We start from the raw sequence: 15539 nt of genomic DNA, 5'->3' as shown, positions 1-15539 counted from the left end.
TGCACTAGAACAAGCAGGGTACTAAGGGTAGAGCACTGGGCTTTTGCTGACAGAGAGCTTGTGCCAGTAAGAACAATGTAAGAATTACAGAACAATGAAATGGGCATTTGAAAAAGTTGTGCTGGAGGTCATGAAAGTGTGGATAAATAATTGTCAATACAGATTAACTGTAATGATCTTGCCTGCTTATCAAGGATGTGCGTCTTTAAGCCAATGAATTTTACAGATTACCAAAACCAAACACTGAAACGTTTTATTTATGGCTTTACTCCTGGGAGCTGAGTGGTGAAGGAAGCAGCTTTTACTGTTCCACTAATATCAAACAACTGATAAAACGTAAATGTCCGCTCTGGGTTGTAAAGACAAGAAACACAAAACCAGCTTCTTCCAAAAACAAATTCATCAAAGTCATACATCACTTCCCAAGCAGCCGGAACCTTTTCCTCAAAGGCCTGAATTATCGGTTTAACCCTCTGGCCACTAGGCAACATTACTCAAAAGGTTGGAGCTTGTGCAGTTGTTTGCAAACAGTGGTGGACCACCTCCTGATGTTCAATGAGGCACTAGAAGTTGTGCCACTGGTTCATAGCTTTCAGACATGTCAACAGGAAATATTAGTGGGAAAAACTCTCACTGCAAAATAAGAGGAGATGCCAGAAACTTGAGCATTGTCCAGGCTGATACTTACTAGGAAGAGCTGTACTATTGGATGTGTTGCCTTTCGAATAAAATGTCAAGGCATTACGGGAAGAAAAACCACACGTTGGTGAATTACGTGAATTGGCAACTGTAGTAGGTGGATTTCAATACATCTGAATATGAGGTCATTCAGTTTGTCCCAGAAAAAGCATAGAAGTGGTTTGTCAAACAGTGAAAAACACGTATCAGTGAGAATCCAAAGAGATTTAAGGGTTGATGTACACAGATCACTAAAATTCTGTGGTCAGGTACAAAAAATAATCAAAGAGGTTAATGGCATATTAATCTTCACAAAATGACTAGAAATATAAAGTGGATGAAGTTATATTGCAGCTGTTCAGACCACACTTGGAAGTACAGTCTACAGTTCTAGACATTTTTTTTCCATTCATGGGATGACAGCATCGCTGGCTAGGCCAGCATTTATTGCCCATCCCTAATTGCCCACAGGGCACTTAACAATCACATTGCTGTGGTACTGGAGTCACACATAGGTCAGACCAGGTAAGGATGGCAGTTTCCTTTCCTGAAGGCCACTTGTGAATCGGATCGTATTTTTCCGCAATCAATTCAATCATAATTCAAGATATTTATTGAATTCAAATTCCACCATCTGCTGGCACAATTTGAATCCAGATTTCCAGAACATTGTCTGGGTCTCTGGATTAACAGTTCAGCAATAATACCACTAGGCCATTGCCTCCCCTTGTGGTAGAAGGATGCAGCACAGATTTATCAGAACATTACCAGAGCTCCAATAGTAGGAATATGGACAGAAATTATGTAAATTAGGTTTGTACTCCCTGGAATATGGAAGATTATGAGGTGATTTGAATGAGGTGTTTAGGATTTTGACAGGAAACGAGAGGATGGATTGTTATGTTGATGAAGAAATCTAGGGGAAGAGAAATAGCATTAAAATCAGAGCTTGAGTGCCTTAGAGAGAAAAAAAATCTTCTTTACACAAAAGCTGGTACAAGTCTGGAGATTCGTCCACAAAAAGCAGAAAATACTTATTCAATTATCGTTTTAAATCTGAGATCAATAATTCTTTGGCCAGGCAAGGCATATGGAGTTGAGTCAAGTAGATGGAGTTAGGATACACATCAGCCATGATTGCACTGGCCTCCCCCTGTTATGAAGTGTAAAAGGTTGAAAGAACAGTACAAAGAAACACCGTCACCCTTCTTTACTCAAAATTATAATATTTCTACAGAGAGGAATGAGAATGAATGTACATGGCAATGTAAGGGATAAATTATTCAATTAGTAATCTAGAGGTCTGGATTAATCATGCAAAAAGTTAGATTTGAATTCCAGTTTGAGAATTAGAAATACGTTAAGTTAAAGAGTTAAAAAATTAAAAAATAAAAATAATAATGAAACTGTCAGATTGTAAAAATCTAATTGGTTCACATGTCCTTCTGGGGAGGAAATCTGCCATTATTTTGTCTGGCCCACATGGGACTCCAGATCCACAGTAAGGTGATTGAATCTGAAATGCTTTCTGATGTGCACTAGCAAGAAGGCAACAGCTCACCACCACCTTCTCATAGCAAATAAACGGTAGGCTAGAAACGCCAGCAGTGCTGATGAATGCATATAAAACAGTGCAACCAAACTAAAGAATGCTGCTGGGCAATATTTCATGATGTCACGTCTCAGCCAGCATATACAGTTACTGCTGGTTCAATAATTATCAGACAGGTACCAAAATATTAAAACAAGCAACACTTCTATTGATCTAAACATTGGTGGAGCTGCCCATCTGCTCCTTTGCTTCCATTTCCACCAACACTGACCCAAGTGTCACTCACCCGCTGTTCTCCTTGCTGTAGGACGATATTCTCTGGCTTCAGGTCACGATGAATGATTCTGTTTTCATGCAAGTACCTGAGAGCAGAAGCTAAAATGCCAAAGACTCCAACAGTCAAAACATCGGGCAGAGCATGCAGTCACAAATACAACCCATCCTTCCTGTTGAAATCATTTCTACTGCCTCCTGCTTGATCTCATCATGGAGTGCAGGATCTCAATCAATGGAAACCCCAACGTTCAACTGTCCTTTCCTCTCACAGAATTGTACAGGTCGTCATTTGGTCCATTGACCCTACACTAACTCCATCAAAAAGTAATCCTGTTAGACCCAGTCCCTTACAGTTTTCCCATAAACCTGCCATTATTTCACTAGTGAGTATTTATCCAACTTCCTTTTCAAGGCTACTATTGAGTCTGACAATGTCAGGAACAAAAGGAACAAGAGTAGGCCATTCAGTCCCTTCAGCCTGTTCCATCATTCAATAAGATAATGGCTGATCGGTGGCCTAAATCCATATATCTATCTTGGCCCATATCCCTTAATACCTTTACTTAAAAATATATCTGGTGTTGTCATCATACTGTTTCCTGAATACTGAGATCAAGTCTCAGTCTCACGAGATATCTAGAAATTAGGTGGGGCTGGGACGGAGACGACACATGGGTTCATGCTCATAAGGCAAAAGTTTTGACCGTCCTGATCTAAGCCCTGTAAAACCCATCATTCACATCATTTAAAATTCTCCCTGGTTGACCTTGTCATCTCCATATTTGCAGTATTTATCTTGTGCCATTCTCCTGTCCCAGTACCTCCTTGATCCCTAACTGTGTCACTCCCTCCAGCCCCACAACTCTCCAAGACCTCTACTTCTCCATTTCAGGCTACTTCACATTCTTGATTTAGGCTAGCAGCTGTGCCTTCAGTTGCTATGATCCTAGAAGCTCCCTGAGCTTCTTCACCACCTATTCCTCCCAGCTCTTTGGCAAAACATTTGATCCTAATATTTTCTGATGTGGTTCAGAGTCAACTTTTGTTTGATAATTCTACATGTGAAGCATTTTGAACATTTTGCTGTCTTACAGACACGATATAAATGCAAGTTGTGCTCATTAGTTACCACCTGGTGTGGGAAGATGGTGGAGAGATTTAGATTTATTATCTGCCAAATTTATTCCTATTAACATCCAAAATGAAGTATGGCTTGATGAGGAACTGGCAGCAAGGTCATGGATAAGGTTTCCTGGCTGCAATGATATTGGATTTATTTCCTTTCAGAAGAGAAGATTAAGAGGTGATTTAATTGAGGTTTCAAATCATAGGAACCTGAACAAAGTAAATAGGAGATACTGATCCCACTGGTGGAGGAATCAAGAACAAAAATGATGAAAGGCTTTTTTTGATGCAGTGAGAGGTTAGTATCTACAATACCCAATAGTATGGTGATAGCAGGTTTGATTGTGGCTTTCAAAAGAAAATTGGATAATTGTCCTACAGGGGAAGAAATGTGCAAAGGAAATAGGAGGAAGTTATGGCAGTGGAGCTGCTCTTTCAGGGAGTTAGCATGTACTAAATGGCTGCCTTCTGTGCTTTACAATTCTATGGTTCTCTTCTATGGGTGGACTTGATTCCAGGCATAATATGGTTAGGGAGAGCACAAAGGCTGGAGAAGAAGAGAATATTTCTTCGTATTCAGTTGATAATGGAATTAACAAACTGGAAAAGACCTGGAGATAAACGTTGAAAATCGGAATGTGAGTGGCAGCACATTTAGGAGAGCCAGAATTTTGTCCGGTAATCAGTAAGTATCAGCATCAGTGAGTAACAGTGAGTGGCAACGTGAGTTTCTCAGCTCCTATACTCTATTGCAGGAAGAAGGAAATGAGACAAGAGTCACAACCTCCTTCCTCCCATTAATAATTCTTCAACGTGACTCCATTCTCCTGCAATTAGAGTCATAGTTACATCTTTTGACATATGAGCTACCGCTTGACTGACTGAGAGGAAACCAAGTTAACGGATAAATTCACTATCAGGGAACGAGGGCAGTGCTGATCGAGTTGACACAAGCTGGCATCAGGAAAAAAACGACAATTAGTTGAAAAGTCACTTCTAAAGATTATGCTGCATGATATCACAGTCAACTAAGGGGGAGGAAGAAAGGGCTGTTCGAATGGGACAGTTAGGGTGTGTATGCAAGAGCCCACACTGTGACCACTGGGCTGAGCTGGCAACATCCGGGAAGTGCTAGAAGTATTTTTAAATTTAGACAAATTAAGATGGCTCCCCCACCCCACACCCACCACCTCACCTCACAGTGAGCAAAAAGAGCCGACAGCTCAATGATGCATCTTATCTTCTCCAATCAGTCAGCCCTATGACTGGTGTTACACAGGAACAGAGGAGGCCATTCAGCCCCATGAACTTTTTCTGTAACTTAACTGGATCCTAGCTGATTTTAACTCCATTTATCTGTCTTGGTTCCTTGCTCCTGAACACTGAAAGGGGACTGTCTCCAGCAGCTTTTTAGGGGAGAAAGTTTTGTGTGAATAAATGTTTCCTTGCATTATCTCTGATTCTCTCTAATTTTAAAGGTTCTGCCCCTTGTTCTGGACTCTGACTATCAGAGGGAATAGTTTCTTTCCATCTAACTTATTAAATCCTTCAATCACATTAAGGGGTAATCTACAATTGAGGAAATAGAAGCCTGCTCTATGCAATCTCTCCATGTATTTTAACCCTTTAACCCTGATAAGAGTCCTAGTGAAAGTTCCTTATTGACATTAGTGAGCAATCAGGGTAATGCAAAGCCATCAACATTTATAACCCCCTTCTAAGAGTGCAGAGCAGTGGTGAGTCTTAACAACACCTACTGTACTCACCAATGTCTGTGAGAAGGGTTAGCACCGGACTCTCACGCATCCCACAACAATTGTCAAATTTATTCAGAACCTAGAACAACACAGAAAATAAACTTAGAAAGTGGACAATACACAGAAGAATACGAAACAAAGCGGTTCACGAAGGCAGGGGAATGTTCAACTAGTTGAGGGTCAGCCTAGCTATAATAAGACTTAAGATGGTCACAAATTGAAGAGGGATTCAGAGTGATTTTGTCAAACAGTATTCCAAATGAAGAGAATCAAAATTACACACATGAAAAGTCCTGAACAAAATAGTCAAATCAAAGGACAGAGTTGAATGCACATCAATCCACAATTCATATCCCTAGTCTTATCAGGGAGGCAACCCACATCCATGAATTATATCACACAAATAACAAAGAAATCTTTGTATAAACAAGCTGTAACATTTCTGAAGTATCACATAATTACGTCTTTTGGAAACTCATTTTCCTTTCATCTCCTCCTTGGAGGGATCTGACTACTATTCCCAATCTAGCTCACTTTCAGCAACATCTTATTTCTTGCCTATCAGCAGGCATGAGTTTCCACACTCTCATTTTCCCAAACCAAACCCGGAACATTAGCACTATGGAAACACCACTAGCTTCGCCAAGCACCAACCCAACCCAAAGCTTCTTTCCTCTATGCTATATCCCATCTAACCCAATCAAAACAAAAAAAGAGAATGGTGTGAGCAGAGCAAGAATAATACAATGAAGTTAAGAAATAGTGATAGAAAGAAGAACAGTGAGACAGGAAAGGGAAAATAAAAGGAAGGAAAAAAGAGAGTGTGGGAAGTAGCAAAAGAAAGGAAGAAACAGGAGGAAGAGTGAAACATAGAGCAAGGGAAGGAGAAAAAAAATTTAGAAAAGAAGGTAGGTAGAAAGAGGGAGGCAGGGAAAGAGAGGGAGGATGCGGAAAGAGAAGGACAGGGGAACACAAAGAAACACAGAAAGAGAGGGAAGGAGGAAGCAGAAAGCGTCAGGACAGGAGGAACGAAAGAAGGAAAAAACTGGAACCTACAGACCTGCCAACTTTTCACACCACTCACAGTGACACAATTAACATTAACAGCACAGAGCAGCCACTCCTGGGAGCACAGTACGAACCTTGCGAAGATCTCCTCCCTCACAATATTCCATTCCCAATAAGGGCAAGTCATTGAGGGCAAGCTTCTGCATTCCCTCGGGAACATCTCGTGCTGCCACCACGTTGACATGATTCAACCTGGGCAAAATTAAAATAGAGTTAACCCAATCTGCAAGATCAACAAAAGCAAACTTGGTAGATCACAGGCCTTAGCTAGCATATTGTAGACAATTCTAGGCCATACTTCAGGTGAAAATGTGAAGGCCTTAACTTAGAGGTTTGCCAGGATGTTCCCTAGTTTGAGAGACCTCAGTCCTGAGGAGAGATTGGACAAGTTTTGACTGCACTGCTTGGAACAGACAAGGTTTAGGGGAAACTGTATGGATGTTTCTAAGATGATGGGAGACTTTTATTCACTTGTGGGACGAGCAACATTTAGCGCCCATCCCTAGTTGTCCTTGAGAAGGTGGTGGTGAGCTGCTCCTTGAACCACTGCAGTCTATCTGGTGTAGGGACACCCACACAGTACTGTTAGGGAGGGATTTCCAGAATTTTAACCCAGTCATAGTGAAGAATCAGTGAGAGATTTCCAAATCAGGATGGTGAATGGCTTGAAAGGGAACGTGCAGGTGGTGGTTTTCCCATATGTCTGTTGCCCTTCTCCTTCCAAATGGATGTGGCTGAGAGTTTGGAAGATGCTGTCGAAGGATATTTAGCAAATTTCTGTGGTATATCATGCAGATAGTAGCAACAGTGTGCACTGAGCATCGGCGGTGGACAGAGTAAATGCTTGTGGATGTGGTGCCAGTCAAGTGGGCTTCTTTGTCATGGATGGTGCTGATCTTCTTGACTGTTGTTGAGAGCTGCACTCATCCAGGTAAGTGGGAAGTCTTCCATCACACTCCTGACTTGTACCAGGAAGATGGTGGACAGGCTTTAGGGAGTCAGGAGGTGAGTTACTCGCTGCAGGATTCCCAGCCACCGACCTGCTCTGGTAGCCAGTGTATTTATATGGCAAATCCAGCTGAATTTCTGGTCAATGGTAACCTCCAGGATGTTGATAGCAGGGAATTCAGTGATGGTAACATCATGGAATGTCAAGGGGCACTGGTTAGATTGTTTCTTATTGGAGATGGTCATTGCCCTTACATTTGTGTAGCATGAATGTTACTTGCCACTTGTCGGCCCAAACCGGGTTATTGTTCAGGTTTTGTTGCATTTGAACATGGACTGCCTCAGTATCTGAGGAGTTGTGAATATTGCACAATCAACTGCAAACATGCCCACTTCTGACCTTCTGATGGAGGGAAGATAATTGATAAAGCAGCTGAAGATAGTTGGGCTGAGGACACCTCACCTTGAAGAGCTCATACTGAGATGTCCAGGCCTGGGATGACTGACCTCCAATAACCACGAACATCTTCCTAAGTGTCAGGTATGACTGAAACCAGTAGAGAATTTGCTCCCTCGTTCCCACTGATTCCAGTTTTGCTGGGACTCATTAATACCGCTGTCGGTCAAATGTGGCCTTGATGTCAAGGGCTGTCATTCTCACCTCACCTCTGGAATTTAGCCCTCTTGTTCATATTTGAACCCAAGGCTGTACTAAGGTCAGGAACTGATAGGCCATGGCAGAAGACAAACTGGACATCACTGAGCAGGCTGTTGCTGAGCAGGAGCTGCTTGGTAGCACTACTGATCTTCCATCACTTTACTGATGAGCGAGAACACACTGATGGGGCAGCAATATCTAGGTTGGATTTATCCTGCTTTTTTGTTTAGAGTACATATCTAGGCAATTTTCCATATTGTCGGTCAGGTGACAACGTTGTTGCTGTATTGGAACAGCCTGGTTCAGGGAAAGGCAAGTTCTGGAGCCCAAGTCTTCAGTGCTATTGCCGCAATGTTGTCAGGGCCCACAGCCTTTGCTGTATCCAGTGCCTCCAACTGTTCCTTGATATCACATGGAGTGGATCAAATTGGCTGAAGGATGGCACTGATGATGCTGGGGACCACTACAAAGAGGCCAAACTGGACTAGATACTGAGAAACATTAGTTCCTCTGGTAAATAGGTCAACAAGTGAAATTAAGAATTAAAACCATTGGTAAAAGGAAGTTCAGCAATGGGAGATGAGGAGGAATGTTTTCACTCAGAGTTGTTAGCATGTGGAATGTTCTACCCGACAAGGTGGTGAAAGTTGATTCCACAATTAATTTTTAAAAAGTATTAGTCAGGTACTTGAACATGAGGAAAAGCAGACAATATTCCTGAGGCAAGACGAATGAAATGATCTCCGTTGATTAAATCAAGTGAATCCCTTGAGGAGTGGGGGGGGGGGGGGGGGGGGGGGGACACTTAAGGGGGAAATCGGGATGGCAAATCGGGGAGATGAGATAGCTTTGGCAGATAGGATAAAGGAGAATCCAAAGAAATTCAGAAGTATACTAAGCGCAAAAGAGTAATTCGGGAGCGTTAGGGCCCTTTAAAGATCAACAAAGCTGTTTATGCGTGGAACCACTGAAGATGGGCGAGATCCTAAACAAATATTTCTCATCAGTATTTACCATGGAGAAAGACATGGATGCTAGGGAACTTGGCGAAATAAAATGTGATGTTTTGAAAAGAGTCCACAATACAGAACAGGAAGTGCTGGAGGTCTTCAAACTCAAAGATAGATAAATCTCTGGGACCTGATCAAGCGTATCCTGGGATATCGTGGGAAGCTAGGGAAGAAATTGCAGGGCCCCTAGTGAGGATATTTGTATCATTGACAGCCACGGATGACAGCCAGAAGACTGAAGGGTGGCTAATGTTGTGCCATTGTTTAAGAAAGGCCTCTAGGAAAAGCCAGGGAACTACAGAACATCGAGACTAACGTCAGTGGTGGGTATGTTGTCAGAGAGGATTCTGAAAGACCATGATCTACATTTGGAAAGGCAAATACGGATAGTCAGCATGGCTATGTGCATGGGAAATAGTGTCTCATAAATTTGATTTGAGTTTTTTGAAGACCTTGAGAGGTCTTTAAAATCATGAAGGGCACAGTTAAAGTGAATAGCTAAAGTCTTTTCCCTAGTGTAGGGGAGTCCAAACCTAAAAGGCATAGGTTTAAGGTGAGAGGGGAAAGATTTAAAAGGGACCCGAGGGGCAGCTTTTTCAGAGAGGGTGGTGTGTATGTGGAACGAGCTGCCAGAGGAAGTGGTACAATTACAATATTTAAAAGACATTTGGATAGGTACGTGGATAGGTCAGGTGTAAGAAGCATATTGCCAAACACAGGCAAATGGGACTAGTTCAGTTCAGGAAACGTGGTCAGCGTGGATGAATTGGACTGAAGGGCCTGCTTCTGGGCTGTGTACTTATATGACCTTAATTGCTACCCTACATTGGTGAAAGCAACTTGGATCTGTTGAGGGAATTCTCAAATAGCAGCCTTGACAGGTACCCAGTGATCCTGAATGTGTGAATAAAAAGAGCGCAACTGAATCTCTTTCAACACAGAAACAACGAACCCATGTCATTTCACTGTTCCCACATCACTTGATCCCCCTTTCTCCTCAATATCATAATCCTAAACGTTGATGTGATGGCAGCTTCAATTGCGCAGCCTCACAACCCTCTGCAATAAAAACATTTCTCCTCTCTTTTCCACCAAATCTGATTCCTCTATTTCAATCCCTCTAGCCTAGAAGACACCACAATTTGTCCCACATTTAGCCTTTAACATCCAAAGACCAGTCGCTTTTTCCTTTTTTTTGCTGGATAGCATTACGTTTTCCAGGATATTTATGAATAAAAGTCCAATGTTAATAACATTCTTGTAATAAACAGGATGCAGCCCTGGTGGTGCTCATTGTTTCTGCACAAAAACGTCAGGCTAAGATTTATCTACGAGTTAGCACAGAGTCCATGCCTGGGGACCGGCAGCTGACGTCTGAGGGCTTAGGATCTACAGTAAGTTTGCCAACACTGTCAGATTGATCTGGAAATTGAAATAAATATCCAAGATATTGCTACCAGCAGATGACAGGAAAGAAAATTCACATGGCCTTAAAAACATTTGATTTCCTCTTCCCCAATCTACCACTTCTGCTAATTGTTCATAAAAATATTGAAAATTTGGAAAATAAATGGAGGATGCCAAACTGGGGATAATAATACTGAGGAAGAATTGAATGTAACATAGGAGTATGTTAGAAAGCTTTCAGACTGAGGAGTTAAATGACAGATCAGCCACTCATATCCATCCTTCATCCAGGATAGGTCTAAATATAGACAAATGAGCTAAATTCTGGACATGGGGTGACAGTGACGGAGCGTGGCATCAAGGCACCCGAAAAGGCAATGACAATGTCGAGCAATAGAGAATCGAATCACTTCTCCTTGACTTTCACCGGCATCACCATTGCTGGTGAAGAATCTGAAGCAGGAATGAGAGAAGAGAAAGAGGTTGGTGGAGTTGGGGGCACGCGGTCTCAGCACAAGCTAATCACTTCTTTACATATTACCTAAAAGTAAAGTCCCAGATTCAATGTCCCAGAGTTAGCAAGTCTTTCATTAAATTAAGACTTTCATAGAAGAATGAACTAAAACTGACCCAGCTGGTCTGGGTAAGTATTGTAGGGTTGGCTGCATTCAGAAATTCATGACAAACATTTCTTCCTGTCCTTGCTAAGGCAAGGGATGGCTACTAATGTGGGCTTTGAGGTTCTGGTCCAGAATTCAACACCAATTTGTTGACACTGTTCCTGTGCTAGACCCTGAGCTCAAAGTATTTCACATCCATTTCTCTCTAATGGTGCAGAATTCTTGTGGTTAAGGCAGTGCCTCTGAAATAACTCCACAGAGGTCAGTATCCTATCACCAACTCACCCTTTATTTACACGTGGAGAGTCCTTGATACTCAGAGTGAATACGATGTCTGACACTGCCATTCTTATTTGTCAGTCAGGGCTCCCTCATTGGACCAAATTAACATCCCCCAATCAGGGAACTCAGATTATATGAGGTTCACCCAGCTGACCTTGTTACAATCACCGCAGCATGCTTTCCCAGTTTGCATCCTTGATGCACAAGTGTTGGCAACTATTTTGTTGAAAGTGGGAAGAGAGCATATGCGTGTGGCAACAGGAGCAGAATGGGAGATAAGTGTGGGGACATCAAGGCAGCTATTAATACCTTAATCTTAGACCCACGTACCAGAAGAACTGCGGCAGTACACAAGTTTTCCAAAGGGTCATCTGCTGGTCCTAACTACATCAAGGATTTCAAATAATCTCGAAAAGAAACCACCAAGCCAAGTAAACATAACACAGGAAGACCCAGAGTAGCAGTTTATTCAGGGAAAGAATATCTAAACAGGCTGTGATGGTTTATAGCCAGTGTGGTTTGGATGTTATACAATTTGAAGAACTAATTTCCTGCTCTGAGTTTGGAACACTGAGTTTAGATTCGATCACATCATGTTGAACACAGATGGGACAGACTCTTCATAGTAACGCAAGAGAGATTTCTACTGTTCAGACTGATTCTTGCTGAGCTTCCAAAATTGGAGAAGGAGAATGATAATATCTGTAAAATTTGAAAGAACTGCAGGTGTTGGAAATCAGAAATGAAAACAAAATTGTTTGATAAAGCTCAGCAAATCTGGCAGCATCTGTGGATAGAAATTAGAGTTAATGTTTCAGGACCAGTGATCCTTCCTGTGATAAAACCTGTGTTTTTCTGTGTCACTGGTTCTCTCTTGCTGCTGTGTTATCAGGGGCAGGTCACACAGAAAATGTCTGATTACCCAGCAGCATGTGGGGAGATGAATAGTTTCGCAGATTTACTCTGGCATTCAGCCTCTTCCAGAATCTTGCTCTCAGCTTTGGGAATCAACCGAGAGAGATAGACCCTTCGCATCATCAATACTGCCACATATCTGCAAGCTACAGTGTCATCACTGTAGTCACATCTGCAGCAAGGCGTCATTGAAAGTGGGTCTTTACTCTCACCACTTTATCCCTTCCAATATCTGATTGGGCTTTTCCTGAGTTACGCTCTGCATCTTGGCAGTCTATTTCTCCTTTAAGGCTTCATACCATCTCCTTCTCTCCAGTTGGTTCTTTCCTCTGAGTTGTCAGCTGTGGCTCAATGGGTAGCATTCTTGCCTCTCAGTCAGACGTTTCAGGTACAAATTCCACTCCATGACTTCAACACCAAACTCTAAGCTGACACTGCAATGCAGTACTGAAGGAATGAGGCAGTGTCTGAAATACCATCTTTCTGGTAAGCCTTGAAACCAGAGATTTTTAATGCCTTTTCAGAAGGACATAAGAGATTTGAAGCCACTATTTCAAAGGACAGCAGGGCAGTTATCTTTGGCCTCCAATGACACAGGATTCTTGAGGCTACAATGTGCCTCTTTTCCGAATTCACATTCTTCAAATGAGTGTGTCAGCAATTCTTCGACTGGGATGCGGGGTGGCAGGAGCTGAATGGGAGGTGGGGAGGCATCAAGAGGGGACCTTGCATTTTCATCTCTGATGTAGGGTGTGGTTGTTTATAGCCAGTATTGCACGAGTATTTATCCCTCAAACAACATCACAAAAACAGATTACCTACAATATTGTTGTTTGTGGGAGTTTTGCTACATTACTGTGTTTCGACATGCAGTTCAAGAGAATGTAATTGGGTACAAAGTGCTTTGAGATGTCCTAACATCGTGAAAAGCATTTGTAAACTGAAAGTTTTCAGTTTCTTTAATTCCACAAGTTTTAGCCATCAGTCTAGCACCTTTCACAATGGATCTTATTGTTACAACTGAAAATTATGAGTCCCTTCTCCACTACCACCATGACATCCCACTTCCCTCCAAAGCCTCAACCGCTACCCGCTCACATAAAAAGCCATCAAGCTGTCAAAACTGGGTCAGAGGATATCAAATCATCCTTGGATCCATCCATAGGATATAAGTGGCAGATCCCTCACTCTGTGTCAAGCCAAGACGGAGGGTAAAGTGACAGGGCCCTCACCTCTTCATGATCTGAATCTCTAGACACCAACGCTCTCGGTTCCTCGGGCTCAGCTCTTGTCGACATTGCTTGATGGCGATCTGCTCCCCAGTATCCTAAAAGCAAAACATCAATAAATACTCAAATAATAAGCTCATTAATGAATTAAATGGGACAGTAGCTTATAAGACACAAAATTGACTAAGGGACAGAGAATACCAGTGATTGGTTCATTTGGACTGGAGAGAAGCATTCACTGTTGCTCCTCAGGGGTCAGCTCTTTTTGATCTGTATTCATAACCCAGACTTGGGTATTCAGGGCATCGTTTCAAAGTTTGCAAATGATAAGAAAACTGAAAATGCGGTATACAGTGAAGGTGGTAGTGGCAGCCTTAAAGAGAATACTGACAGGCTGGTAAAATGGGCAAACAGATGGCAGATGACATGATTGCAGAGAAGTGTGAAGTGATCTATTTTGGTAAGAATAATGATGAGAGGCAACGTAAATGAAATAGTGTAATTTTGAAAGCAGAGAGAGAGAGAGAGAGAGAGAGAGAGAGAGAGAGAGAGAGAGAGATCAGGAGATATAAGCATGCAAATCTTTGAAGGTGCCAGGACAAGTTGAGAAGTCTATCTGGGGTCCTTTACTCCATCAATAGATGCATAAAAGACAGAAGCAAGGACACAATGGTAAACCCTTAAAAAATACCAGTTTGATCCCAGCTGGAGTACTCTCTCATTTCTGGGCACCACACTTTAAGGATTCAAGGCCTTGGAGAGGGTGCAGAGGAGATCTACCAAATTTTACCAGAAGTGAAGTTGTGAGAAAAACAAGATAAAGTGGAATTTTTATCCATTGAGCAGGGACAGTTAAGAGGCAGTTCAAAGACTGATAATTGATTTTGATAGAATAAATAAATAGAAACTGTTTTTAGTGATAAGCAGAGAATCCAGATTGAAAATTATTGGCAAAACAACTGCAGAGAAAATTAGGCTTTTTGATTTAAGCACACATGGAATAAACTGCAAGAAAACATCGTAGAAGCAGATTTAACTGTAACCTTCAAAAGGGAAATTAGACAAATATTTAAAGTCAAATAATTTACAGTGCTGTGGGTAATAGGTTTAACAGGAAAACATGAACTAAGGAGCTGGCAGCAATCTGATATTATTCTGTTATTCTCTATTATTCTGTTCCAGTCACTATGAAATCTGAATTCCCTGCACAATATCTTTTCCAAGTCCAATTACCTAGAATTGAGTAAAGTTATTGTCCCAAACAGTACAGCCTGTTAAGGAGAGTTAGCTGGGTTTGTGACAAGAGGGGATGTCAGTGGGGACGTGGACCAAATGACACCTGACATCCCTAGCCAGCTTAGTCGCCACATCTATCCACAGTCTCCCACTGGGGGACTTCTTGTTCCGAGGCTATGCTCACATGAGACGGCCACCAAAGGAGAAGGTGGCAGATTGAAATGCTGTTTTTATTTTGTAGCCTCGGATCGTTCTGCATGACTTAGCAGTCTTTAAATGAATAGCCCCCACGGGTGGAGAGTCTTCTCCCTAGTGACCTCTTCAGAACTCACCTTCACAGGAGCTTAGCTATCATTAAAAAACACTCCATGTGCAGGGAACAATGACCTCTCCCTATATGCAATGGCCATGAAATGAGCCTGTTTAACAGAGGACGAGCCAAGTATCCAATCTTCAGTCTTTTTTTCACAAACTACAACCTTCTGGTTTGAGTGAATGACATCAGATAATCATTTAATATTAGTTTTCACAAGAAATTTTCAGGAAGACTTTGCCTTTCAGGGAATTCTGTACACATTCAACCTTTTCATTGCTTTACAATCTGGAATTACATCAGAGGCTTTCATGAAGTGGCTTTAGCAGAAGCCCTGGCCCAGAGTTTAGCTAATAGTCTTCATTCCCTGTTCACCATTGCTCACCTGCAGAAAACCAGTTCAGAGCAGAGAACAAGGACAAAAACAAAAAAGGTAGAAGCGGGGGGAGGCAGCCAGGAAGGGAA

The 15539-nt window shown here is 42.0% G+C and overlaps 1 protein-coding gene across 4 annotated transcripts in view; it reads right to left on the bottom strand.

The window, feature by feature from the left end:
• ikbkb (inhibitor of nuclear factor kappa B kinase subunit beta) overlaps positions 1-15539 on the bottom strand; it is a 68427-nt gene that overhangs the window by 32868 nt on the left and 20020 nt on the right. For all 4 annotated transcript variants that reach the window (XM_048618701.1, XM_048618700.1, XM_048618702.1 and 1 more), the window contains exons 3-6: positions 13529-13623; positions 6531-6648; positions 5398-5467; positions 2517-2605 (exon numbers count right to left, since the gene is read on the bottom strand). In XM_048618701.1, the coding sequence (XP_048474658.1) occupies positions 2517-2605; positions 5398-5467; positions 6531-6648; positions 13529-13623 (372 nt within the window). The remainder of the gene's footprint in view (positions 1-2516; positions 2606-5397; positions 5468-6530; positions 6649-13528; positions 13624-15539) is intronic.

Source organism: Rhincodon typus, chromosome 40 (assembly GCF_021869965.1).
Source record: "Rhincodon typus isolate 14 chromosome 40, sRhiTyp1.1, whole genome shotgun sequence".
Classification (NCBI taxonomy): Eukaryota; Metazoa; Chordata; class Chondrichthyes; order Orectolobiformes; family Rhincodontidae; genus Rhincodon; species Rhincodon typus.
The sequence above is the reverse complement of the archived record's forward strand: the minus strand, read 5'-3'. Positions and strand labels throughout refer to the sequence as shown.